At 43.3% G+C, this 25,000-nt stretch overlaps 1 protein-coding gene across 3 annotated transcripts in view; it reads left to right on the plus strand.

The window, feature by feature from the left end:
• LOC135106825 (solute carrier family 35 member F3-like) overlaps positions 1–25,000 on the plus strand; it is a 178,361-nt gene that overhangs the window by 72,214 nt on the left and 81,147 nt on the right. For all 3 annotated transcript variants that reach the window (XM_064016174.1, XM_064016175.1, XM_064016176.1), the window contains one exon: positions 1–31. This exon is cut by the window's left edge and continues 387 nt beyond it. In XM_064016174.1, coding sequence (XP_063872244.1) covers positions 1–31 — 31 coding nt within the window. The remainder of the gene's footprint in view (positions 32–25,000) is intronic.

Here is a 25,000-nt window from a genome sequence, read left to right on the forward strand (position 1 = left end):
TCCCCCGTGCCCCACCCCGACGGCGACACCGGTGAGTGCTGCCGTGTGTGTGTGTGTGTGTGTGTGTGTGTGTGTGTGTGTGTGTGTGTGTGTGTGTGTGTGTGTGTGTGTGTGTGTGTGTGTGTGTGTGTGTGAGAGCCCGCGCTCGTGTGCATGCGTGTGTGCGTGCGTGCGCGTGCACATGCCTGTTCCGTTCGACCGTCACCAGTTCCTAATTCTCTTTATCATAAATTTTAATCTCTCCCTCCCTCCCTCTCTCCCTTCCTCCTTTCTTCCCTCCCTCCCCCAACACTTCCTTTCTCCTTCCCTCCGTCCCTCCCCAACACTCCCTTCTCCCCACCACCACACCTTATCATCCCACAAGAGCACAAACCAGGCGGCGGGGTGAAGTTCTTTAAGGCAGCACTAACACTGCCAGTCACCCAACCCCCAGCCTTAGCCGCCCCGCAAAGCAAAACCCGCGCATGAAGGTCACGATATGCATAAATCAATTTGAACCCAGACCCGCGGCAGATGGCTCCTCTTTCTTCCCAGAGAGAGAGAGAGAGAGAGAGAGAGATTAATACTTGAAGGCTAATGAGAAAATCCTGAATTCCTGAGTGTAATAAGTAAAGAATGAAATGAGTGAAGCTTTATTCAGCTGAGGAGTGTGACGGGAAGAGCGTGTCTGGGGTGCGAGGGTGTGACGGGAAGTGTGTCTGTGGTGTGGGGTGTGGCGGGAAGAGCGTCTGTGGTGCGGGGTGTGGCTTTAAGTCTAGCTGTGGTGCCTCTCTCTCTCTCTCTCTCTCTCTCTCTCTCTCCTCTCTCTTCTCTCTCTCTCTCTCTCCTCTTCTCTCTCTCTCTCTCTCTCTCTCTCTCTCTCTCTCTCTCTCTCTCTCTCTCTCTGTGTGTGTGTGTGTGTGTGTGTGTGTCATTGGTGCTTCGTTTCACCTTCTTTCACTTTTACGTAATTTTCTCGCTGTCGTTTTTCATCTTCGCTTTTCATTTCTTTCTTTCATTCATCATTTGCATTCCTTCTTTATTCCTCTTCTGATTTCTCTTCCATTCCTGGACGTGGATGACAAAGAATATGAATTTTGTTGGTTTTTATTTTCACGTGTGTTCGTTGTTATATCTTTATAATTCCTGTAGGTTTAAATAACATGATTTTAATGTGTGTTCTTTCCCAGCTGCTTTGTTTTTCTTTCTTTTATTTGCGTCTGGTAGGAATTTTTGTTTTGTTTTCTTGTTTTCATGTATGTATTTTTTTTGTTTTTTTGTGTTCATTGTTCTTGTGGGTTTTCACCGAATATGTAACTAAAGAACGTATTTTAATTGCAATTTGTTCTGTTTTCTTTTTCTTTATCCATACCCATTTATATTTTTTTCCCTCACCTTTTATTTTCTATTTATCTTCTAAGCATTAGGAAGGCCAGCTAAGAAAAAAACGGGGGAAAAAATAATCCTAACTTGTCACTGCTTAAAAAAAAAAAAAAGCAGTATAGGGTTTTTTACCTTAACTTATTATCACACTGGTCATAATTTTGCGCAAGAACTAAACCAAACCATGACGTCTAAAGGTGTAGTGAACAGTAAACAAACCAGCTTAAGCCCTCGTCACTGCGTTCTTTCCGTAGCCTCGCAGTTCCACTAGGAAGTCGGTCGGTGTACAGAGTTAACTCACCGGCAGATTTGATCCCCCAGCCCAGACTCTCCAATTACGGCGAGAAGCAAAGCTCTGAGCGACTTTACATATAGATTGCCTTGAGAAACCTCCGCATTCGCCGCGCTGCAGAGATCTGAGCGCCACCTGCCCGTCTGCCTCTCGAGACTTTTGTGTGTTGTGTTGGAGCCCACGCTGGGTCTTGAGTGATGAGTGGATTGGGAGGGCGGGGAGTGACGCTGATATCCTCGATTTGGGTACCTGTGGATTTTTGTGAGGGAAGTGTTGTGTGTTTCCAGGACCAGCTGTGAATATTTCGTATGGCGTGTTAGCCGATAGACATTATTATTATTTTTACGTGAATAGTCAGAGGCAGTTTTACTTAGATTAAGTAATGTGCGGTAAAATTGTTTGTCCAATATTGATTTGTTGTGTGTGTTATCTTCTCTAAATTATAGCCTCTGTTTACACAAAACTATTCAATTAAGCTTAGATGCACAATAGGCAAAGAGTTAAGGAGGCTGCTTAGGAGAAGAGAGAGAGAGAGAGAGGAGAGAGAGAGAGAGAGAGAGAGAGGAGAGAGAGAGAGAGAGAGAGAGAGAGAGAGAGAGAGAGAAAGCTAGCTCAGTATGCCGTTCACACACAAAAAAAAAAAAAAAATATATATATATATATATATATATATATATATATATATATATATATATTATATATATATATATATATATATATATATATATATATATATATATATATATATATATATATATATATATATATATATAATTATTAGAGGAACTCCCCGAAAAGTTAACCAATTTATTTCTCGAAGTGTCTTTATACTCCTCTTTCCAAACTGGTAAACTCGTAAGGAGGAAAATCAGAAGTAGGCAAAGAATTCCAGAGCTTACTAATAAAAAAATAATAAATAAATAAATAAATAAATAAATAAAGACTAGATATAGCCAACTATAGCACTGATGAGGTGAACAGAGTATGGGTGAGGAAAAAATGCTGAAGGGCATGCGGGGATGTGTGCAGGGACTAGTTAAGACTGAGTATTCTTAGTAGCTGTATGGGAAGAGGTACAAAAATAAATGGATAGTGTGAACTGATTACTGGACGTGAACGACAGCTGTGAGTGTCAGAGGAAACAGGCTCAGGGGATATGCAGACAGATTAGTAGGTAAGGCATCGAATATTCTTAGTGGCTGTGTTGGAGAAAAGATATAGAACGTCTTTTTTGCAGATTGTGATAAGAGTATTGTGGCGTGCAGAAAGTCTTCTCAGATGTTTCTGGATGCTATGTTGAATATCGTGGACTCAGACAGCTTGAGTGTTACAAAATGCTTTCTATAGGGATAAGATAACATCCAAATTGAAAACAAGACAAGGTACTGAGTGTTCTTGGTGCTTAGAAGTGTTGGTAAAAATGTGCAGATAGTGTGAAGTGAATGTTTTGAGCTAAGGAGCACAGTTTAGTTGTTAGATGAGGCAGTGAGGATCAGAGACGAGTGCTGTGTGTGGTAAAGATCTCTTTTTGCTCGTTAGTGCAAAGTATTGTAATGAAACAGTCTAGGAAGAAACTTAAGATCATTCAGTGTTTGTTATCTCTCGTAATCACTTGTAAAGTCCTCAGAGATTTTTCACTTATCTCGTAATAATTTGTGAATTCCTCAGATATTTTGTTTATTATCCATCATAATCATTTGTAAAGTGCTCATAAATCTTTTGCTGCTTGTTATCCCTCATAATCATTTGTAAAGCCCTCGAGTTAACATTGTCAAGCATTCGAATCCTACTCATCATTAATTATTTCACCTCATTAACAGTTCCCTCATCAACATAAGACAAAGGTGTGAGGGAAGGAACGTCACGTAAAACTAGGAAGTCCGCGATCTTTGGAGAGAATGTCACGAGGAAGGATGAAGGTTGGAGAAATCTGTCTACGAAGGTCAGTTGGAAGCAGTGAAAGGTCAGGGAGAAGGGAAGAGCGGTAGCATTGTGCACGAGTCGGTGGAGGCAGTGAAGGTTAGTTAAGCAGGGGATGTCTTGGAGGTCGCAGGGAGGAGAGCAGAATAAAGGAGAGGAGAAGAGAGGAGAGGAGAGGATGTGCCGAGTTAGGACCTGGTCAAGAAGGAAAGCCTGAGTAATACATTTTGATTAACTTCAGTCTTTTATCGGTCTTTTCCGTATCATGCCTTCCTTCCTTCCTTCCTTCCTTCCTTTCTTTCTTTCTTTCTCTGCCGCACCGTACTCTTCTCCTCCTCCTCCATCTTCCTCCTCCTCTTCCTTTGTCCCCTTCTCTTGACGCGTAATTCAGTCATTTATTATTCAGTTGGAACAAGATTCGTGTGTGTGTGTGTGTGTGTGTGTGTGTGTGTGTGTGTGTGTGTGTGTGTGTGTGTGTGTGTGTGTGTGTGTGTGTGTGTGTGTGTGTGTGTGTGTGTGTGTGTGTGTGTGTGTGTGTGTGTGTGTGTGTGTGTGTGTGTGTGTGTGTGTGTGTGTGTGTGTGTGTGTGCGCGCTTCTTTTCTTTCTCTCTTCTCCGTTTTATTTATTTATTTTCCTTTTATATTTGTGGGTACGTTGTTGTTGTTGTTGTTACTTCTCCTCCTCCTCCTCCTCCTCCTCCTTCTCCAGCCTCCCCCTCTCCCCACACCTTCCTTTATTTTCTCCACAGTGATAAAACATGTAGCCCTCAAAGTTCCCGTGTGTGCTTGTGTGTGTTTTGTATTCATTTTGTATGTATGAAGCTTAGCAGAGAATGTTTCCAAAGAGCTTATTGGGTAAAACTTGTCCAAAAAGACTGTATAAATAATGCTGGGAGGAGGGAGGAGAGAGAGACAGAGACAGAGGAGGAGGAGGAGGAGGAGTGGTCTCGAGAAACAAAGGACTGCCACTGTTGGACAAAAGCGAGAAGGAGCATAGCCGGGAGAAGTACAAGTGTGAGCTATGCGAGGGATTCTTACGTAAATTCACTCATGGAACATCCACCCACGACGATTCCTCTCCCCCATGGTAATCTCAGCCCGGAGAGTTGCCTCGCTGCGAAATATCTCGAATCTGATCTGAACTAAACGTTACCTGACCTAACGTTTTGTAACCCAACCTAACTCAATCTAACCTAACCTCTTCTAATCTTATCTAACCCAGTATAACCAATTTAATCTAGTCTTACCTAACTAGATCTAACGTAACCTAACTTAACCTAACCTAATCTTACCTAATCTAACCAAAGCTAACCTAACCTAACCTAACCTAACTCAGTCAAACCTAACTCAGTCTAACCTAACCTTATCTAACCCAGTATAACCAATTTAATCTAGTCTTATCTAACCAGATCTAACGTAACCTAACCTAACCTAACCTAACTTAACCTAACCTAATCTTACCTAATCTAACCAAAGCTAATCTAACCTAACCTAACCCATCCTAACTCAATCTAACCTAACCTTATCTAACCCAGTATAACCAATCTAATCTAATAATACCTATCAAATCTAACGTAACCTAACTTAACCTAACCTAATCTTACGAAATCTAACCAAAGCTAACCTAACCTAACCCAACCTAACTCAGTCTAACCTAACCTTATCTAACCCAGTATAATCAATCTAATCTAATAATACCTACCAAATCTAACGTAACCTAACTTAACCTAACCTTACCTAATCTAACCAAAGCTAACCTAACCCAGTCTAACCTAATCTTACAGAACCTTATTTAACCTAACCTAATCTTATCTGATATAATTCGAATGTAAATATTTTGAAAGCTTTAATTTCTCCTTACGTACCTCTATCAAATCCCCTCTTAGTTTAACGCTCTATATGTCATGTGTATTGTTAAAAGCCTTAATGTCCTCTCCTTAGCGATATTGTTCCGGCGGGTTGGAAAAATGTAATAGGAAGCTGCTGCATTTATCCTTCATGAAAAAGAAAAAATGCGAAAACATGAGAAAAATGCTGCATAAAATGTGTATCTATATTAATACTCCTAATCGCGTTATGAGTTGCGTTGCTTTTGTGATTTATTTGATGAAAGACACACATCGATCCCCAGCCAGGTGTATGAAAACAAAATAGTGACACAAATGTAGCGCTTCGCCTTGTATAAAAGAATGAAAATACTTTGAAATCCAGGGACGTAATTGGCCTGACATCGCCAGACACGCAGGACGGAAATTTGCTCAGTGCTGGATGCTTTTGTGTGGATTTCGTTGTTGTTGTTGTTGTTGTTGTTGTTGTTGTTGTTGTTGTTGTTGTTCTTCCTCCTGCTAAAACTACTACTACTACTACTACTACTACTACTACTACTACTACTACTACTACTACTACTGCTGCTGCTGCTGCTGCTGCTGCTGCTGCTGCTGCAGCTGCTTCTGCTGCTGCTACTGCTGCTACAATCACCACCATTATATATATATATATATATATATATATATATATATATATATATATATATATATATATATATATATATATATATATATATATATATATATATATATATATATATATATATATATATATATATATATATATATATATATATATATATATATATATATATATATATAAGTTATCTTGTCGTTGTGAGCAAGTTCCCGTATTTCACAGAATAACTCAGTAGCTAGACACACTAAGAGAAACCAGACCAAATAAATGTGTGTGTGTGTGTGTGTGTGTGTGTGTGTGTGTGTGTGTGTGTGTGTGTGTGTGTGTGTGTGTGTGTGTGTGTGTGTGTGTGTGTGTGTGTGTGTGTGTGTGTGTGTGTGTGTGTGTGTGTGTGTGTGTGTGTGTGTGTGTGTGTGTGTTCCACTACTAAGGCACCCAAAGCCAGCGTAAGGCGGTGTCTGGATTACGAGTAATCCCCCTTGGCCGTTTTGTAGCTCCTTTATCTTGCAGTGGAACCTCCTCCTCTCTCACTCCCAAGAAAAGGAAAGATAAAGTAAATAAATAAAAGTGAGGGAGAGATCATAAGACAGTGCGGTCGTTGAATTTTCTCTTATCTTTTTGTGTTGTTTTGTTTCATGTGTTTTCTTTTCTTCTTCTCCTTTTTCATGTTACTTTTTTGAAGTTGCTTTATATGTTTTGAAAAGGCAGTGTCCTCCTCCTCCTCCTCCTCCTCCTCCTCCTCCTCCTCCTCCTCCTCCTCCTCCTCCTCCTCCTCCTCCTCCTCCTCCTCTTCCTCTTCCTCTTCCTCTTCCTCCTCCTCCTCCTCCTCCTCCTCCTCCTCCTCCTCCTCCTCCTCCTCCTCCTCCTCCTCCTCCTCCTCCTCCTCCTCCTCCTCCTCCTCCTCCTCCTACTACTACTACTACTGCTACTACTACGCCACCACCACGATCACCACCACCAACTGCAACAGTGACATGGACATCATCATCACCATAATAAGCAATAACGAACAAAAAAATAATCAGTAAATAGATAAATGGATTGATAGATAAGTGAATTAATCAATAGTAACGAGAGATAACTACCCAGAACACCATCAACATGTAAATTAAGAATTAGCAGAGAGAGAGAGAGAGAGAGAGAGAGAGAGAGAGAGAGAGAGAGAGAGAGAGAGAGAGAGAGAGAGTCTGGCAAGAAATCTTTACGAGTATAATGTACAATTGATGAGTCTGCCCTTGTCTCCTGGTAGCAATGGGGAGGTAAGTGAAATACGAAGCTCCATCTCCTTAGAGTTATGTCTCCATCTACATTACAGTTCATTGCAACATTCCCTCGCAGATCATCTTTCCCTAGTGAAGTAGTGGGGCATAATATTGAACAAGTCTAAATGGTTATGCAAGAGAGAGAGAGAGAGAGAGAGAGATTACATAACCACGATATATTTAGTATGTATTCTTCTTTCAAGTCAGCACCACAAAAGAAAGCTTAACAACTCAATTTCCTGCCGGAGTTCCGCATTGTCTTGGTCAGCTTAAAATTCTCGCGAGGATTACAAGGAAAGGCTTAAACGTTTCCATCTGCTCCCGTTTTCTTTTTAAGTCCGCTGAATGGCTTTACTCAAAGGTGTTGGGAAGACGGTACCTTGTGTGTTTGTGTGTGTGTGTGTGTGTGTGTGTGTGTGTGTGTGTGTGTGTGTGTGTGTGTGTGTGTGTGTGTGTGTGTGTGTGTGTGTGTGTGTGTTCGTATCCGTAACTCTCGCCTTACTGTCCTTACACCAAGACCTGTTATATACGAATATTTAGCCAGTAAGGTCTCAAGAATAACTGAAAACCGTGTGTTCTCATATTTTGGATTACTTACTTGCGAACTATTTAATGTAACAGTCAATGAATATGCAAATAATAAAAACTGCGATAGTCAAGAGTGGGGGGCTAATGAACCGGTATTTAAACGTAATGGCGGCTAGTGGTGGTGGTGGTGGTGGTGGTTATCGTCAAGTAAACTACATCTGGTTGCCTTGTTTCTTGTATGATAGATAGATTGCTTGTAAGAGGGTGATGGAAATATTAACGTGGTGGTGGATGGTGGATGGTATGAAGCATGTTACTATGGGCATGAGAGGCCTTATTACATAGTTTTGCCAGAATAACTCTCTAACAAACAGATGACTTGGGATCCTACTTTGACAGAGTGTGGTTCGGACATTCCGCTAGTTTTTCTTCACTATGGTCAAGTGAGAAAAGTGGATAATAGAAGCACTTACCCTTGGAAGTAAACGCGTGTAAGACCCAGACAGCCGCTGGACTCATGAAGATTACATTGTCCTTGTGGCGTCACACTCAACACCACTGTTATCCTTTCCCCCACTGACAGGTAATGCTGCCGCTCCTGCCACCGCCAACATTACTATGGATCTACCTCGTTAATTTTATCCATTCTCGTGTGTTATGTGGTGATGGTGGTGATGGTGGTGGTATTGGTGGTGACACTGACGTAATGATGAACAATGAAAGCAATGACGGGGATATTGACTCTTAATAGGAGTGAAGGTCTGGGATGAACATTCGTATTCAATAAAGCCTTCACTGTACACTGGCCCACACTCACATTGACAGGATTCAGAGCCAATTACCAGCGCGGCGGTTTGTAGATTCATGAAGCCAATCAGTAAAGAGGTGAAAGGTATTGTTGAATATATTAACACATTTGTATCACTGCCCCGTCCCGCGTTGTGACAGCTGTTATGACAACTTACATTGCAGCTTATGAACTGTATCTCTCTCTCTCTCTCTCTCTCTCTCTCTCTCTCTCTCTCTCTCTCTCTCTCTCTCTCTCTCTCTCTCTCTCTCTCTCTCTCTCTCTCTCTCTCTCTCTCTCTCTCTCTCTCTCTCTCTCTCTCTCTCTCTCTCTCTCTCTCTCTCTCTCTCTCTCTCTCTCAGACACACACACACACACACACACACACACACACACACACACACACACACACACACACACACACACACACACACACACACACACACATTCTCCCACAAACAAACAAACAAACAAAAACTTCCACCGTCCCCCCCGGAAAAAAAAAAGAAAAAAAACGTAATAAAAACAAACTAGAACATGGAAAGTAAAAATCAAACTGATGAACGAAAGCGAAAAAAAAACATATATAGAAAAAAAAATTGAGAAACAGCTGGACTAAAACAAACAAACAAACAAACAAACAAACAAACAAACAAACAAACAAAAACAATAATGGCGCACTATTTCACTGACGCTACAAGTTGTGTCGGTGATCGGCGCTGAATTGTTTACGAGAATGTCATCGAAAATTCTTTTATGACCCATCCAATTTTTTTCCCCAGTTTTTCCTGCTATGGCGCTGCGATAGTCATTCTTTTGTCCTGTTTCCTGCTCCTTCTCTTCCTGCTCCTCAAGATACCAGTGGAGATTATGCGACTGGTGTTGTATGGCGAGGCTGTGTTGGGTGAGGGGTGAGAGATAGCGTGTTGCGGTAGACAGCTGAAGAGGAGGGAAGATGGAAGGGGTCGAGTGAGAACGAGAGAGAAAGGAAGGCTATCGTGGAGAGCATGAACCACTGACATTTATAAGAGATGAGAGCTTGTCTACGGAAGTGCTAAGAAAAAAAAAACTAATTTGGTCCCGTAGTAAGAAGAGAAGACCAGGAACCGGTTAAAAGAGCCTGGGGAAAACCAGTTGAGGAAGTGAGGGGAAGACAGGGAGGGAGATGGAGGGATGGAATTACGTTAGAAATACAAAGGATGGGAGTCACAGAGGAAGGTGCAAGGGACAGAAACAACTGGAGAAGACTCGTACATGGCGCCAATCCCTGAAGCTAAGGAAACTGCTAAAGAAGAGCTTATGTAAGATTTAAGAAGGTTTGTCGGCTTGTGGGGTCGTGGCGTTGTGGGGCAAGGAGGGTACGTGGAAGATGTGGCTCTGGTGGTGCTGTGTGGTTGTGAGGTCCTTGGGTGGAAGCGTAAAGGTAAGGGCAGGTCGTGGTGTTTGAGTTACGTGGTAAAAAAGTAGAGTTGCTAGGGGGCAGGAGGGAGGAGTGGGTTGAGTTACTGGAGGTGGCATGTGGTTGAGGTAATAGTGTAGTGTTTTTTTTTTCATTTTTTCTTTGGTTAAGCAACAGAGGAATAATGAAGGCCTAGTGTTAGTGTGATTGTAAAGAAAATATTGACTGACTGAACTATGGTATTGCCAGAATGTCTTTGAGAGAGAGAGAGAGAGAGAGAGAGAGAGAGAGAGAGAGAGAGAGAGAGAGAGAGAGAGAGCTTCCTTCCCCAACAAGAAAGGCTGTGAGTCAGTATCGAACTTCCAACCTTTTACCTAAATCGACCACTGCACCTCGTGGGACAAGTTTACAGGAAAGGAAAGTGGACATGGCATACAGTGCGTCTTGTATACGAAGGAGAACATGTAAAATTAATAAAATAGTGAAGGAAAGGGACAGTAGATAAAGGAAGTGAAAGCATTGAACTAAAATAGATAAAAAAAAGACATATGACGCTCCATTTGATTCTTTTAAGACCAACCATAAATTTTTGAGCTTAGTTAAATGGCCTAATTAAGTTTACGTTATAATTTCGAAATACTACACTGACATTAAGGCTAGTTAGAATCGGCTGCCTTCATTTCGCTCAGTATCGTAGTTACAATTATGAAGTCGCAAGTGCAATATTGCCTGGCAGTTAAATAGGTCATATGACGTGAGTTTTTACCCTATATAGTAAGAACAATGATAAATACACAGCAAAAGAGTACATAGGTCTGAGTGAAAGCGTGCCTAACTACAATAAGGAGTTTTAACAAGGAAGGCCACCTAGGAAGCTTCATGAAACAAAGCATGCGTACATAAAACGCGGATAAAACACACACACAGAATAATACATGAAAGGAGTACACGGGTCAAAGTGGAAGCGTGCGTCACTGCAGTAGAAAGATTTGACAGTGCGGCGGAGCGGTGATAAATGTGTGCCGCCTCCCAGCCAGCCAGCCAGCCAGCCAGCCAGGGACACACACACTGATGGATTCTGACGCTGTTTGTCCTCTCTATCTCGCCTCCTGCAAAATTTAACTCTTGAAGTCAGTATTTTTTTTTTTTTTTTTTGTCTATTTTTTCTTAATTTTTAGAACTTAAAGGAATTGAAACATACTGAAAATCTCTAGAACTCGAGGATAAGCATTCGAGTAGAAGGGGAAAAAATAAAAATAAATAAATAAATAAGTAAATAAGTAAACTGTCAGTCTCCTGCTGTGCTTCAGAAATTACTGGTAAGACACACGTTCTTTACCCCATTTCTGAAAATTGTACAGATGTTCCATAAGGACTGAAATGTGGTAAGATTGTCAGGGAAATGAGAATAAACAACGCAGGTCGACAGAAAATAAAACAACAACTCGCGTCTGATTCGTGTCTGTCCTGCCATCTGCTGTGCCTCAGAATTTTCGTCTTGAAGTTTGTGTATTTTTCTCAATCTTCGAAGCTTTCATGGAACTTCCAGGGATTGAAACATGTTGCAATTTCCTGGAAGTCGAATGTGAACCACGCAATCAGACAAAAAAGAATAATAATAATACTCTAGTTGGTTACAAGAGCCGTGGTATTTGCATTGTTTCACGCCATAAGCCTTTATGTCCATGTGGTTACGTGAAAACTTTCGTGGTCTTTGTGTGTTACTGAAGGGATGACCCCGGAAAGGATTACACACACACACACACACACACACACACACACACACACACACACACACACACACACACACACACACACACACACACACACACACACACACACACACACACATGCACACAGAGAAAGGGAATTAAAGGTCCAACTGTTGCTAGTGTGAATCTGCTAACAGAAAGATTAACGTTTACTACAATATCTCCTCAACTTTTATTTTTTGTATACGAAATGAGATGTTTTACCGTACCACTTTTATGTTTAGTTATCACCGTTTACTACTACTACTACTACTACTACTACTACTACTACTACTACTACTACTACTACTACTACTACTACTACTGTATTTCTGGTCAGTGTATATTTATCATTGCGTGTATATTAATAGCTCATGAAAAGTCTCTTATTACGGCTGCTCATTTGGTACTGAATATTTTGCTTCATTCAGTCATGCAATTTTATTTCCATCAATGTAACTATGCATTCTTTAAGGTCACAAGATGAACTTTGGTATTCCCAGTTAACGCAGATTATTTTTATTATAATGTTTATAAAGATAATATAGTAAAAAAAATAGATAAATAAATAAATAAAACTAGGAACTATACCAAAGAATTACAATGTCAGTTTAAAGAAAATTGTGGCAAAGCTAAATTTGTATTCTTGAACTTCGGTATTTCCAGTTAACGCTGATTATTATTATTACGTTTATAAAGATAATATACCACAAGAAAAAAAAGACCCAGGAACTGCAATATTTATAATGTCAGTTTAAAGAAAATTGTGGCAAAAGCTAAATTCGTATTCTTGATTAAGGCTTATTATCATTTACTCGCATACAATAAGAACTGATAAAGATATCCCAGTAAAGTCCAGGAATTGTACATAATAAAAACGAGTGTAATGTTAGTTTTGAAGAGAGAGATTCGTGCCACAACCAAATATTCAAGATAACACTTTCAGGCTGTGATGTCAGGGTACCCTCTCTCCTCCCCCTCTTCTCTCCTCTCCTCCCTCCTCTGTCTTCCCTCATCCTTCCTCCTCCATGTCTTTCTCATATTATTATTACTACGCTTATAATGAAAACTAACAAATTTAACATTGTCAGGAAGTAATAGAATAAAATATAAAGTGCCTCTCTTTCTCTCTCCCCTGTCTCCCTCACCTCTCCCCACCTCTTCGTCATTGTATTATTACCGCGCTTATAACTGTAACTAATAAATCCAACAGTATCAAGAAGCTGTAAGAAAAAGCAAGTAATATAAAGTGACTTCTAACTAAGGGTCGTGTAGCGTGACATAATTTCTTGCTTTAGTTTTTGCATATTTTTTATTTATTTATTTTTTTCCCATCTTTTCGCTTTATGAAACTGGATGATTGTAATAAAGTGCAGCATTGATGAAGATAATGCCATGGTGTTGTCTCTCGTCACTCTTACCAAACTGTGACGTCCTGTTGTGTTGTGGCTTGGTATAGGTTACACACACACACACACACACACACACACACACACACACACACACACACACACACACACACACACACACACACACACACACACACACACACACACACACACACACACACACGTAGGAAGGGCTCCAAAGTTTTAATTGATACCTCATGTTGTGTTTCCATTACTTCGTCATTTTAACTCCGCCCTCCCAGATCGCGTTTCTCTCCCTCTCCTCCTTTTCCTTGTCCGCTTTCTCTCTGCCTCTCCATCCTTCACATTCTTTTCTTCTCCTGTTAATTTTTCACCTTTTTTTTTTTTTTTTGCTTGTTTCTTCTCCCTCTATTTTTTTTTCTTTATGTTCATTTGTATTAGTTTATAAACAGTTTATTTTTTTTCTTATTATTTTCAATGTAAGAATGGTTCTGGCCAAGGGCAAAGAAAAGAAAAAAATAAAAAAAAAGTCAGCATAGGATTATCCCAAATTTAAGGACCAGGGATTTTGTTACTGTTTGCTCTTCCTTAACGTTCCTTTGTGTACCTCTTTTGTATCTCTCGTAAAAATGAAATACTGGTGAGGGCGGCCGGCGGATGTGGCGTCATTCCTGGCCTTTTAGTATGCCGCTGGGTGCTCCGAGTGGTGGTGGTGGTGGTGGTGGTGGTGGGCAGCGCTGTGGGGAGGGGGGAAGCCTTCGTTCACACCAAAGGGGGAGAGATTGAGGTTAAGTTGGGGACAGGGGTGATAATGAAATTAGGGAAAGGGAGATAAAATGTGGGAGTACTTCCCCTTTATTTCTCCACAGCTTGATCCCCCTTGCGTACACACACACACACACACACACACACACACACACACACACACACACACACACACACACACACACACACACACACACACACACACACACACACACACACACACACACACACACACACAGAGAGAGAGAACGTTCACATGCATTTTTAAGGGACGGAAGGCCGAGAAGAGAGAGAGAGAGAGAGAGAGAGAGGAGAGAGAGAGAGAGAGAGAGAGAGAGAGAGGAGAGAGAGAAAGTATGTGGAATTGAAAATAAATATGAAAATAAGTAACGAAAAAATTGCATAAACATTTTCATTTGTTTTATCATCCTTCCTTCCTATCTTTATTCATGCCTTTATACCTCTCTATCATTCACTCTTACCTCCTCATCACTAAATTGAAAGACTGAATGGATGAGTGTAATGGTTTGAATGATGGATGGACAGAAATGAGTAAGAGATTGAAAAGGAAGGAGGGAGTGAGGGGGAGAGGAAGAAATGGGAGTGAGAGAGGTAAGGAAAGTAAAGTGGAAAGGGAGTGAATGGGTGAAATGGATGGATGAATGGAGGAAGGAGACGGAGAGGGAAAGGAGGATGAAAGGAAGCAGTGTTAAGTGTTTATGTATAGGTGAAAATAAAAGGGATGTTGAGAAAAAAAAAAAAGAAGGTAATATTGAAAGAGAAGTGTTTAGTCAGTAGAATCAAGGGAATACAGATAAAGAAAGGTAAGGATAAGGAAAAAAAAAAACACACAATATACACGTTAAGAAAAGAAAGAAAAGGCATAAATATAAAGATAAATGAAGCAAGAAATATAAGTGAGGTAAGAAAATAAAGATAAAAGAAAAATATAAAAAAAAGAACAAGAAAAACGCAAATATAGATAAATAAATCATTCTTTTTATTTAGAGGCAAGTGGCTGAGTGCTGAATGAATCATGACCTTGTTGACTGACCCACCTGAAAATATTACTTCTAAACAAAAACATCTACGCTCTTACATAAAAACTTGCCCCACTCACCCACACACGCGACGCCAGAGAGAGAGAGAGAGAGAGAGAGAGAGGAGAGAGAGAGAGGAGAAGAGAGAGAGAGAGAGAGAGAGAGAGAGAGAGAGAGAGGAGAGAGAGAGAGAGAGAGAGAGAGAGAGAGAGAGAGAGAGAGGGAGAGAAGAAATTTACAGCATTGGCGAAAGAGGGTATCAGCAGTAAAGAAAAGATAAATAAACTTGTAAATATGCAAACAAGACTGACATCTCACCTTGCACGCGGCCGCACTACAGGTAAGAAGAGAGAGCCTGACAGATGTGTGTGTGTGTGTGAGTGTGTGTGTGTGATTGTGTCTCTCCCTACCGTGCGTGGTGACTCGAATCGCAGGCATGACATCTCTTATTCATTCCTGCCGCCCCGTGATCGGTAATCCTAAGAGCGTCACGATATTCGGCGGTGCGGCCGCGGGCTGCAGACTGGGAGGGAAGGAGGGATGGAGGCAGATAAAGAGGAGACAGGGAGACAGTGAGGGAGGGACTTGTAGGTGGAGTTGGAGTGGGTGGAGGAGAAGGAAAGGTGTGGGAAGGAGATTAGTGGCTGGAAGAGAGTGGATGAAGAGGGAAGGTGGAGGGAAGGAGGGAGGCGCTTGTGTGTATGGGAAGGGAAGGCTATCTCTCCTCTCTCTCTCTCTCTCTCCTCTCTCTCTCTCTCTCTCCTCTCTCTCTCATCTCTCTCTCCTCTCTCTCCTCTCTCTCTATCTCTCTCTTCTCTCTCTCTCTCTCTCCTCCTCTCCTCTCTCTCTCTCCTCTCTCTCTCTCTCTCTCTCTCTCTCTCTCTCTCTCTCCTCTCATCTCTCTCTCTCTCTCTCTCTCTCTCTCTCTCTCTCCTCTCTCTCTCTCCTCCTCCTCCTCTCCGTCCTCTCTCTCTCTCCTCTCTCTCTCTCTCTCTCTCTCATGTGCTCAAAGGGAGAAGAGGAAAGGAAGGAAAGTAAAAAATGATGGTGCAGAAAGAAAATCTAGAAGGAAACTGAGAGGGAGTTGTATGTTTGTAAAGTGAATGGAAAGGAAGGGAAAGTAATGTATTTTAAGACGTTTCTATCGTCAGCTACGGGAAGAAGAAGAAGGGAACGAGAAGAAAAAGGATGGTACACTAGAGGAAGAAGATAGAAACGGAGAGACTTGAAAGAACATGGAAGATAGGAGTTGTGTGTGTGTGTGTGTGTGTGTGTGTGTGTGTGTGTGTGAGACGTCTCTATTGTCACAGGTGAAAAAAAAAAAAGTATGAGAGAAAGGAAAGGGAGAGAGAGGTACTTGTGGATGGCAGACTTGATGGAGGGAGGGGAAGAAAAGGAAAGGATTAGTGGAGGAGTGGGTGGAGGAAGTGTGGAAGAATGTGGATAGGGAAGAGGTGGCACGAGGCTTTACAAGAAGGGAAGAAAAGGAAAGGATTACTGGGAGAGAGTGTGCAGAAAGTGTAAGGAGAGAAGAGCAAGCGGGGGTCGATAATACGTCGGAATGTTGCGTTTATTGAGTGTGGTGTGGCTTCTCGGGGGCGTTGTGGTGCATTGTGGTGATGACGCTGTAAATACGAGTATTTCAGGCATTTCTTGATATAGTGGCGGGAGGGAGGCAGGGAGGAAGGGGTGGGGGGACACGTAGCGAGGTAGAATCAAGGACATCAGTCAAGTATCATCTCGCATCTTTTATTTTTATTTATTTTTTTTTGTTTGTTTGTTTTTAATTTTGTTTTTACTCAATCTTAAGTTCTTTGTTCTGACAAAATAATTAGTCCTTTGCTGTGTCTTTGTTTGCCACTGAGATCACTAATGAATTGTTTGGATGGACGTAAAGAGGAAAAAATAAAGAGAATATGTGGTTAGTTTAATCTTTCCTCAGTTACAATAATACGTATTTAAGATTATAAATGCAAAAAAAAAAAAAAATAATAATAATAATAGTCCTCTTAAAATTTGATAATGAGAAAGATTGGTTATCAGCGAAAGGATTAAAGAACATGAAACTGGCAGATTTAGCAATATCAAAGGAATTAATACTGGAATAAAACACACAAACGACAATTGAAAAAAGTGGAAAAAAAAAAAAAAAATTCTGTACGAGCATTGCGGCGTGTCGTTACTGCGCTAATCTTTATACCGAGCCATTGCCTGACCTTTCTCATTTCCGTCAGCCATTTCACTCTCAGGAAGGACAAACAAACACACACACAAACACTCACAAGGATGATGATAGCTTTTCTTTTCGCTTCTTCCTTCCGTGATGCATGTTATCCCTGTGTCGCAGCCTTTGCATGAGCACACGCCCTCACTCACGCTGTTCGCTTCCGTGTCCTCCTACTGTCTCTTCTGCTGCCCTGTGTGTGGTTGTTAGCTAGTTGTGTGAACGAGTGAATGAGCGAGACTTGTGTGAGGCATGAATACGTGTATGAGTGAACGAGCTAGGCTTCAGTCATAAGTGTTAAGTTGAAGTGCGCGGCCCTGGCGCCGGGAGATCACCTACCTCCAGCCTTCTGTTCACACCTTCTGTGAATAAACACCTGCACTGTTACCTGCGTTTTCCTGTGCCCCTGCTGGTCAAGAGTCGAACATGGCGCAGTGAGTAGGATCAGGACAAGGCTTGCAGTGGGTACGGCGCAGAATGGAGAAGCAGTTGGAGGCGCTGGCTGCCCTGCTAGCGCGACAGTCGGAGCAGAGTCAGGCTCTGCTAGCGCGACAGTCGGAGCAGAGTCAGGCTCGCGAGGAGCGTTTAACCCAGCTGCTGGAGAGAGTGGGGGACACAAGCTCCCAGTCGCACCACGGCGAGCAATGAAGGCGAAACCACAGCCCGCAGCACGTCTACCCAGGGCGCGAGGTTCCCGACGTCCGCCACCATCATTCCTCACTTAACGGCGTCAGCATCTTTACGTGAGTTCGACACGTGGCGCCATAAGTTTGAAGGATACGTATCCCTCGCCAGGATAGACTGTCTCTCCCTGGCTGAGCAGAGGGCGGCACTCGCTGCTGTCCTAGACGACGAGTGGGACCCGTACACTTCGCTACGGGATAAGCTTACCGAGAGACGCGGAGTTAAGAACCATCCTCGATGCAATTGTGTGAGTACCTGCGAAGCCAGCGCAACATCATCATGGATAGAAGAGACTTCTACTCCCGCGTGCAAGAAACGCAAGAAGGTTTTGACGACTTTTTATGTGCTGTAAAGGAAATCGCCAATTTCTGTGACTTTTGCGACCAGTGCATAAACCATCAGCTGCGTGACAGAATTGTCGTTGGGACACGAGACGAAGTGGCTCTGAAAACGCATGCTGGAAAACAAGAAACTCACCCTTGAAAACGCCATAGATATTTGCAGAGCATCAGAGAGCGCTAACCAGTGTAGTGCAGTACTAAGGGGCGGCTCTCACTCTTCGAGCCATGGTGTGAACGCTGTCTCGAACTACAGGAAGGGCAGTTTCGGGGGCTCAAGCCCCACGGGCTGTTATCGTTGTGGCAAAGATTGTCGCAGTGACAAAAGGGGGATGCCAGGCAATAGATAAAGTGTGTCGTAACTGCGGGAAAAGAGGGCATTTTGCGAGTGTATGTCAGCAGACAGTGAGGAAACGACGAGGAGCTTCGAGGAGTTCCTCAACTGTCTCTCCTCATCGCGGTGCAGGCCCGAGGCGGGGAGCCAGTGCCAGTGTATACCAGCTCTTATCAGGCGTATACACAAAGACGGTGACGGCACGACCTGCGCCCCAGGTGCTCATTACCGCCACACATCCCGCTGGAAGAGACAAGATTACGTGGACTCCTGACTCTGGGGCCGAAACGACCGTTATTGGCCTCGACACGGCAACACTCCTTGGAATCCCGCCCTCCAGCTTGGCGCCCGCTGATGGTGATGGACTTTATGCTGCCGGTAATCACCCCCTCACCTGTGTAGGAACTTTCTCGTCGCACTTGCAACTGGGCGACAGGGAAGCTGAGACTGTTGTGAGCGTGGTGAAGGAGGTGAAGGGGGGCGGCTGCTTAGCTGGTACGATTCCATCGCTCTCGGAATCCTCCCCGAAGATTTTCCGGCTCAAATCCGACCGCTACGCAGGGAAGAACAGCACACCGGCAACAGCTCCATCAAGTACCCGACCGCCTCGCAGCCACCTCTATCTACGCCCACAGAAGTGATCAGCTGGCCTCATTCCTACGACCCAACGCCACAGCAGCGTGCGGGGCACGCTGCTGCTGTGATCAAGGCCTTTCCCAGCGTCTTTCGAAGCAAAGGAAGGTTTACGTGCAATGGCTGGTGGATCCATGGCCATCGAGTTGACAGACGACGCTCGACCCTTCGCCGTAACAGCATCTCGTACAATCCCTTACACTACTTCTGGCGACCTCGACCCTCTCCACTCAGCGGTCATCTCAGCGTTATCTGCCACCAATGAGGACGGCGTCCGCTTAGCACCACTCCAGGATCAGACTGTGGAAATGGTAGCGTGCCGCAGCAGCAAGAGACGGGGAGTACTGCTTGCTCAAGAACGTCATCATCGAGGGCTTCCCTGATCATTGCCACGACCTCGATCACCGCTTGCGTACGTACTGGCCGGTGCGCAGTCTGCTGGCCGTAGACGACGACCTGGTGGTTTACGGGCCGAGGCTTCTTATTCCTCACAGCCTCCGCCGAGAAACACTAGAGCGACTCCATGACAGTCATCAGGGGATGGAGCGCACCAAGCGACGGGCCCCGACAAACGGTGTACTGGCCTGGTATGGACAGAGACGTTGAGAACGTCGTTTCTGGATGCTCACTATGCCGTCCACTCCTACCAAGCCAAGCCAACGAACCTCTCTGGCAGGACACGGACACACCCAGCAGGGTGTTTTGAGTCAGTTTCTGCAGACTACTTCCACGCAGCAGGCCGTACATACCTCGTGTATGTAGATCGCTTGTCTGGGTGGCCTCACGTGTCTGCATGCTCACGTCCAGCATCGGCTGATCAGCTCGTTCGTGTCCTTCGGGGTGTGTTCGCCGACACGGGCGTGCCTGTTCTCCTGAGGACTGACGGTGGACCGCAGTTCACTTCTTCATCGGTACGGCGCTTCCTGGCTCGATGGGGGGTGGAGCATCGTGTATCTTCACCTCATTATCCACGCTCCAATGGTCACGCCGAGGCAGCGGTCAAGTCCGTGAAGAAGCTGATCCTCACGACCACACAGCAGGGACACCTGGACGAGGATGCGTTCGCTCGCGGGTTGCTGGAACTGCGCAACACTCCGAGGGCGGAAGGGCGATCACCAGCACAAGTCCTCTTCGGTCATCCTATGAGGTCCTGTGTCCCGGCTCATCATCGCTCATACGCTCAGCAGTGGCAGCGCGCTGCTGATGAGTGCGACGCCAAGGCAGAGCGACTGAGGAAGAAAGCGAAACTTCGCCACGACGCGTCCGCCCCGTACTCTTCCTCTCCTGCACCTCGGTGGCCACGTCGACGTTCAAGATCACACGACAGGCCTCTGGGATCGCCTGGGTGTCATCGTGGCTGTTGGGCGAAGGAGAGACTACCTCATCAAGATGGGCAGCGGTCGCGTGATGTGGCGTAATAGAAGACACCTACGCCCACACAGACCTCTTGCTCCCCTTCCTGTCGAGCAGCACACCGCTCATGGCGGTGCAGCGCTTCAGCATCAGGGTCACGAGGAACACCACCATCCCGGCAGCCCGGAGCATCAGGGTAACGGGGTACACCGTGGCCGAGAGCAACCAGAGCGTCGAAGCAGCCGACAGCGTAGGGAGCCGAGACGACTGCAGGTGCGGTGGCACCGTAGCACCTACGATTAGTCGTACGTGTTCATTGTACGCTGTGTTTGTTTTGTGTATATGTACCGTGTTTTCTGTACTTCAATCATTGTAACTTTGTTTCATGTGTTACGGTAGCCATAACAAAGATAAGGAATCTTCCTTATGTCTCGGGGGAGGTGTGTGGTTGTTAGCTAGTTGTGTGAACGAGTGAATGAGCGAGACTTGTGTGAGGCATGAATACGTGTATGAGTGAACGAGCTAGGCTTCAGTCATAAGTGTTAAGTTGAAGTGCGCGGCCTGGCGCCGGGAGATCACCTACCTCCAGCCTTCTGTTCACACCTTCTGTGAATAAACACCCTGCACTGTTACCTGCGTTTCCTGTGCCCCTGCTGGTCAAGAGTCGAACACCCTGTGTGTGAGGCGGGCTGGGAAGGAGGTATGCTGCACGCCTCCTGTACTGGTGTTTGTGCATGTACGTACTTCAGTCACTTTAAATCGGTGTTCAAGTGTTATAGAAGGCGTGCGTGATGTTGTGTACTGTGGAATACTTGTGGTCTGCGCTTTTTGTTGTGTTTTTTATTGGTTTTCGTGATTGCTCCTCTTGCTTTTTGTAGTGGCATTCAAGTCACGTGGATTTGATGGTGTGTTGATGTTGTTCATGTTTTCCTGCGCTTTGGAATGTCCTTTTCTGCGCTCTTTTGTCGTGTTCTTGTGTGTTTTGTGTGTGTTATTGGCTTCTGGGATTTCGTCCATGCGTCGTATATTTATTCTTGAGTTACCGTTGATTGATGTTCACGTGATATTGGATTCCATCACGGTCTTGTACACATTGGAGTGCTTTTTCTGTCCGTTATTTGTTTTTTTGTGCCGTCTGTGTGTTTATGTGTTCATTTGGTATTAAAGTTGATGTTTTGTCTTGTGTACGTTAATATGCCTGTCCTGTGTTCTCCCTGTTTGATTTATTTATTTATTTTTTATTTATTTATATTTTAATTTTTTGTTATTACGTTTATCGCTTTGCATCATACAATTATACCTCAGTCATTTTGAATTGCTAATATTGAGGTTGATGTTTTGTGCTACTGTGAACTTTGAAATATATATGTAGTGGATTTTTATTTATTTCATTGGTGTTTATAACTTCTTCCATTCTTGCATTATACACTCCTTATTCAAGTCATATTGAATTACTCTTTATCTGGTCCTGTCTTCTGTTATTATGTACATTAGAATACATGGCTTGCTTTCTTTATGTGATTTGTTGATTTTAATTTACTTTCTCTTCTTTCTTCAAGCACCTTCCACCAAAATCATATTAAATGAATTAGTGTTCATTTTGTGGTATGAATTTTTTGTGCTATCGTACACTTCGAAACACCTGCCCTCCCGTGTCCCTATTACGTGTTTTTGTGGCATTCATAACCGCTTCCATTCCTGCATTATAAATTCTCCTTTAAATTCGTATTAAATTCGTGTTCACATCTCACTAAGGCTATGTGTATTAGACTAAAATACTCCTCCTTTTCATTTGTGTTCGTGGTTGCCTTCCTTCCTGCATCGCGATTCAGGTGATAATTGATTTGGCGCACGTCGATGTGTTAGGTAAAAAATGCAGTCTAAGCTCACTTTTATCCATCGATCCTTCGTGATTTGCTTTGCTTCCAGGGCAGTGCAGCAGTGACGGTACGTGCAGGGAAGGGAATAGCAATATTGTTGGCGTGATGCTTTTAGTTTTAAATCTCGCGCAGCTTAAGTGTGAATGTCTCTGATAAAATGATGCGTCGTTTTTTTTTATTCATTAATCCACTAACATTCATGATCTGCGTGTGTAGTTTTAGCGTGCGTGCGTGCCTGCGTGCGTGCGTGCTTGGCTGCGTGCATGCTGTGAATTTAATTGCATTGCTGCCCATCATAACAGGAATCAGGCGCCGCGCTAAACACACACACACACACACACACACACACACACACACACACACACACACACACACACACACACACACACACACACACACACACACACACACACACACAGTTCAACGGCTGCACTTTTTTTCTTTCTTTTCATCACCATCAGCTAACAAATAAATAAATGAATAAGCAAAAATGAATAAATAATTAAACAAATAAATAGAATAGATGCATCGATGAACAATTAAAACAAAGTAATAAAAAGAACAACAACAAAAAAAAGATAAACTAATAATAAAATAAATGAATAAATAAAAACACTCATCAAAATTCATCTTAATCCTCTCTATGGTCTTTTGAGAATTCTTATGAGGGACGAAAACTGTTCAAGGGACGAGTTCTCAGCACCAGTTCTAGCCGCAGCTCACGTGTGCCTTGTATACGCAGTGCGGTGACTCTTCCCGGCCTTAACTCACCTGCATCACCTTAACAATTCGTAGTCCTTGCAGCAGTGCACGTGAGCCATCCTACGCTGATCCTTTGCAACCCAGCGGACGAGTTGTGGTAGTAGTCTTAGTATTAGTAGGAGTGATAGTGATGGTAGTAGTAGTAGTAGTAGTAGTAGTAGTAGTAGTAGGTGACGTATTGTTGTTGTCATTGTTATTGTTATTATTGTTGTTGTTGTTACTACTGTTGTTGCAGTTGTGGCAGCAGCGTGAACAGTACCAATAATAGCAGAAATAGACACAAAAGAACAGTTAATGACCGCAAAACACAAACTTACTTAAAAACAAAGACACTAACCCTAAAACACAAAAGAAATCAATCTAAAAACGAAAGGTACAGCCACAAACTCCCAATCACCACCACTGAGCCACCAGCACCACCACACGCCACCAGACCCACGCTGCTCCTTCCAAACCTCACAAACGACATACCATTTAGTTAATTTGCCTCTCACATTCCCGCTCCCGCCCACACACACCCACGCACGCGATCGCTGCTTGCCCGAAGCTACCACTGCACATTCTTCTCGGATTAGATGGAAAAAAACTCTCATAATACCAAGGTTCCTGCCGGCATAACCTGCAGCACTGTGTCAGCTCAGGTGATTCTTTCCGGGAGTTTAGGAGGAAGGAGAGTTTTAGTGTGTGTTGCCTCGTGTTGTTTATGCGGGCAAAACGCAGGGGAAGGAGGGAGGGAGGGGGGAGGGAGGGCAGGGACAGGGTTATGTCGGCTCTTGTTGCTGTGTGGTTGAAGGAAAGACTGAGGAGAAGCACATGTTGATGGATTGCGATTGGATTATGAATGAGCGGGAGTATGAAATGATGAACACTGATGTACAGTTGCGGTCAAAAGGCTTGTAACCTGCTACCCTCACTTCCACTGTGTTTAATGTCTTCACTCAGTCTTACGTCCTCCTTAGAATTAGCATCTATCAGGTGTCAGGCTTTGTAACAGACTAAAATTAGTGGAAAAGAATATGGCACGTGGATGACTTAAGCAATGAGAACGAATTATGTTTTCAATGAACGTTGATTAATGCTGGGACTTTAGAGAGCTTTAAGAGAAGATTAGACAGGTTTATGGATGGGGATAATAGATGGAAATAGGTAGGTATATTTCATACTGGGACTGCCACGTGTAAGCCTGGTCGCTTCTTGCAGCTTCCCTTATTTCTTATGTTCTTATGTTCTTATGATGATTGCACATAATGAATAATGACGATAAACTATAAACACTGGCCAAGGACAACAATAAACCAGAAAAAAAAACGGACAATGGAGTGCCAGTCCCAAAAACAGGTCGAAAGGGTTATCAAAATTACAGCATAAGTGTCTTGAAACCTTCCTTTTCAAAGAGTTCAAGTCACAGGAAGGAAGAAATACAGAAACAAACAGAGAGTTACAGAGTTTTACCAGAAACAGGGATGATTGATTGAGAACACTGGTTAACTCTTGCACTGAAGGTTAATGAGTAGCATTGATAACATAAACGACCAACACTGACAGCAAACGATGAAAACTGATAACAAAAAATTAAAATCTACATGAACTTTGAAAACTGGAAATATAAACAACGAACACTGGTGGCAAATGATGAATACTGAGGGAAATTTTAATCATGCAGTATTTGATCGTAAATGTTCATATGGCGAGTGGCGCTGCTCGTATTTCTAAATAAATAATTGAGTTAAAATTTCGTGCAATGATATCTGACCTTTTTAGGTGGATGAGGGCGTTAGTTCTGTAGTTCAATAGAGATAAAAAAAAATGTGTATTTGTAACGATTTGCACGAATGTTAGATTTATTTATA

Source organism: Scylla paramamosain, chromosome 14 (genome assembly GCF_035594125.1).
Source record: "Scylla paramamosain isolate STU-SP2022 chromosome 14, ASM3559412v1, whole genome shotgun sequence".
Taxonomy (NCBI): Eukaryota; Metazoa; Arthropoda; class Malacostraca; order Decapoda; family Portunidae; genus Scylla; species Scylla paramamosain.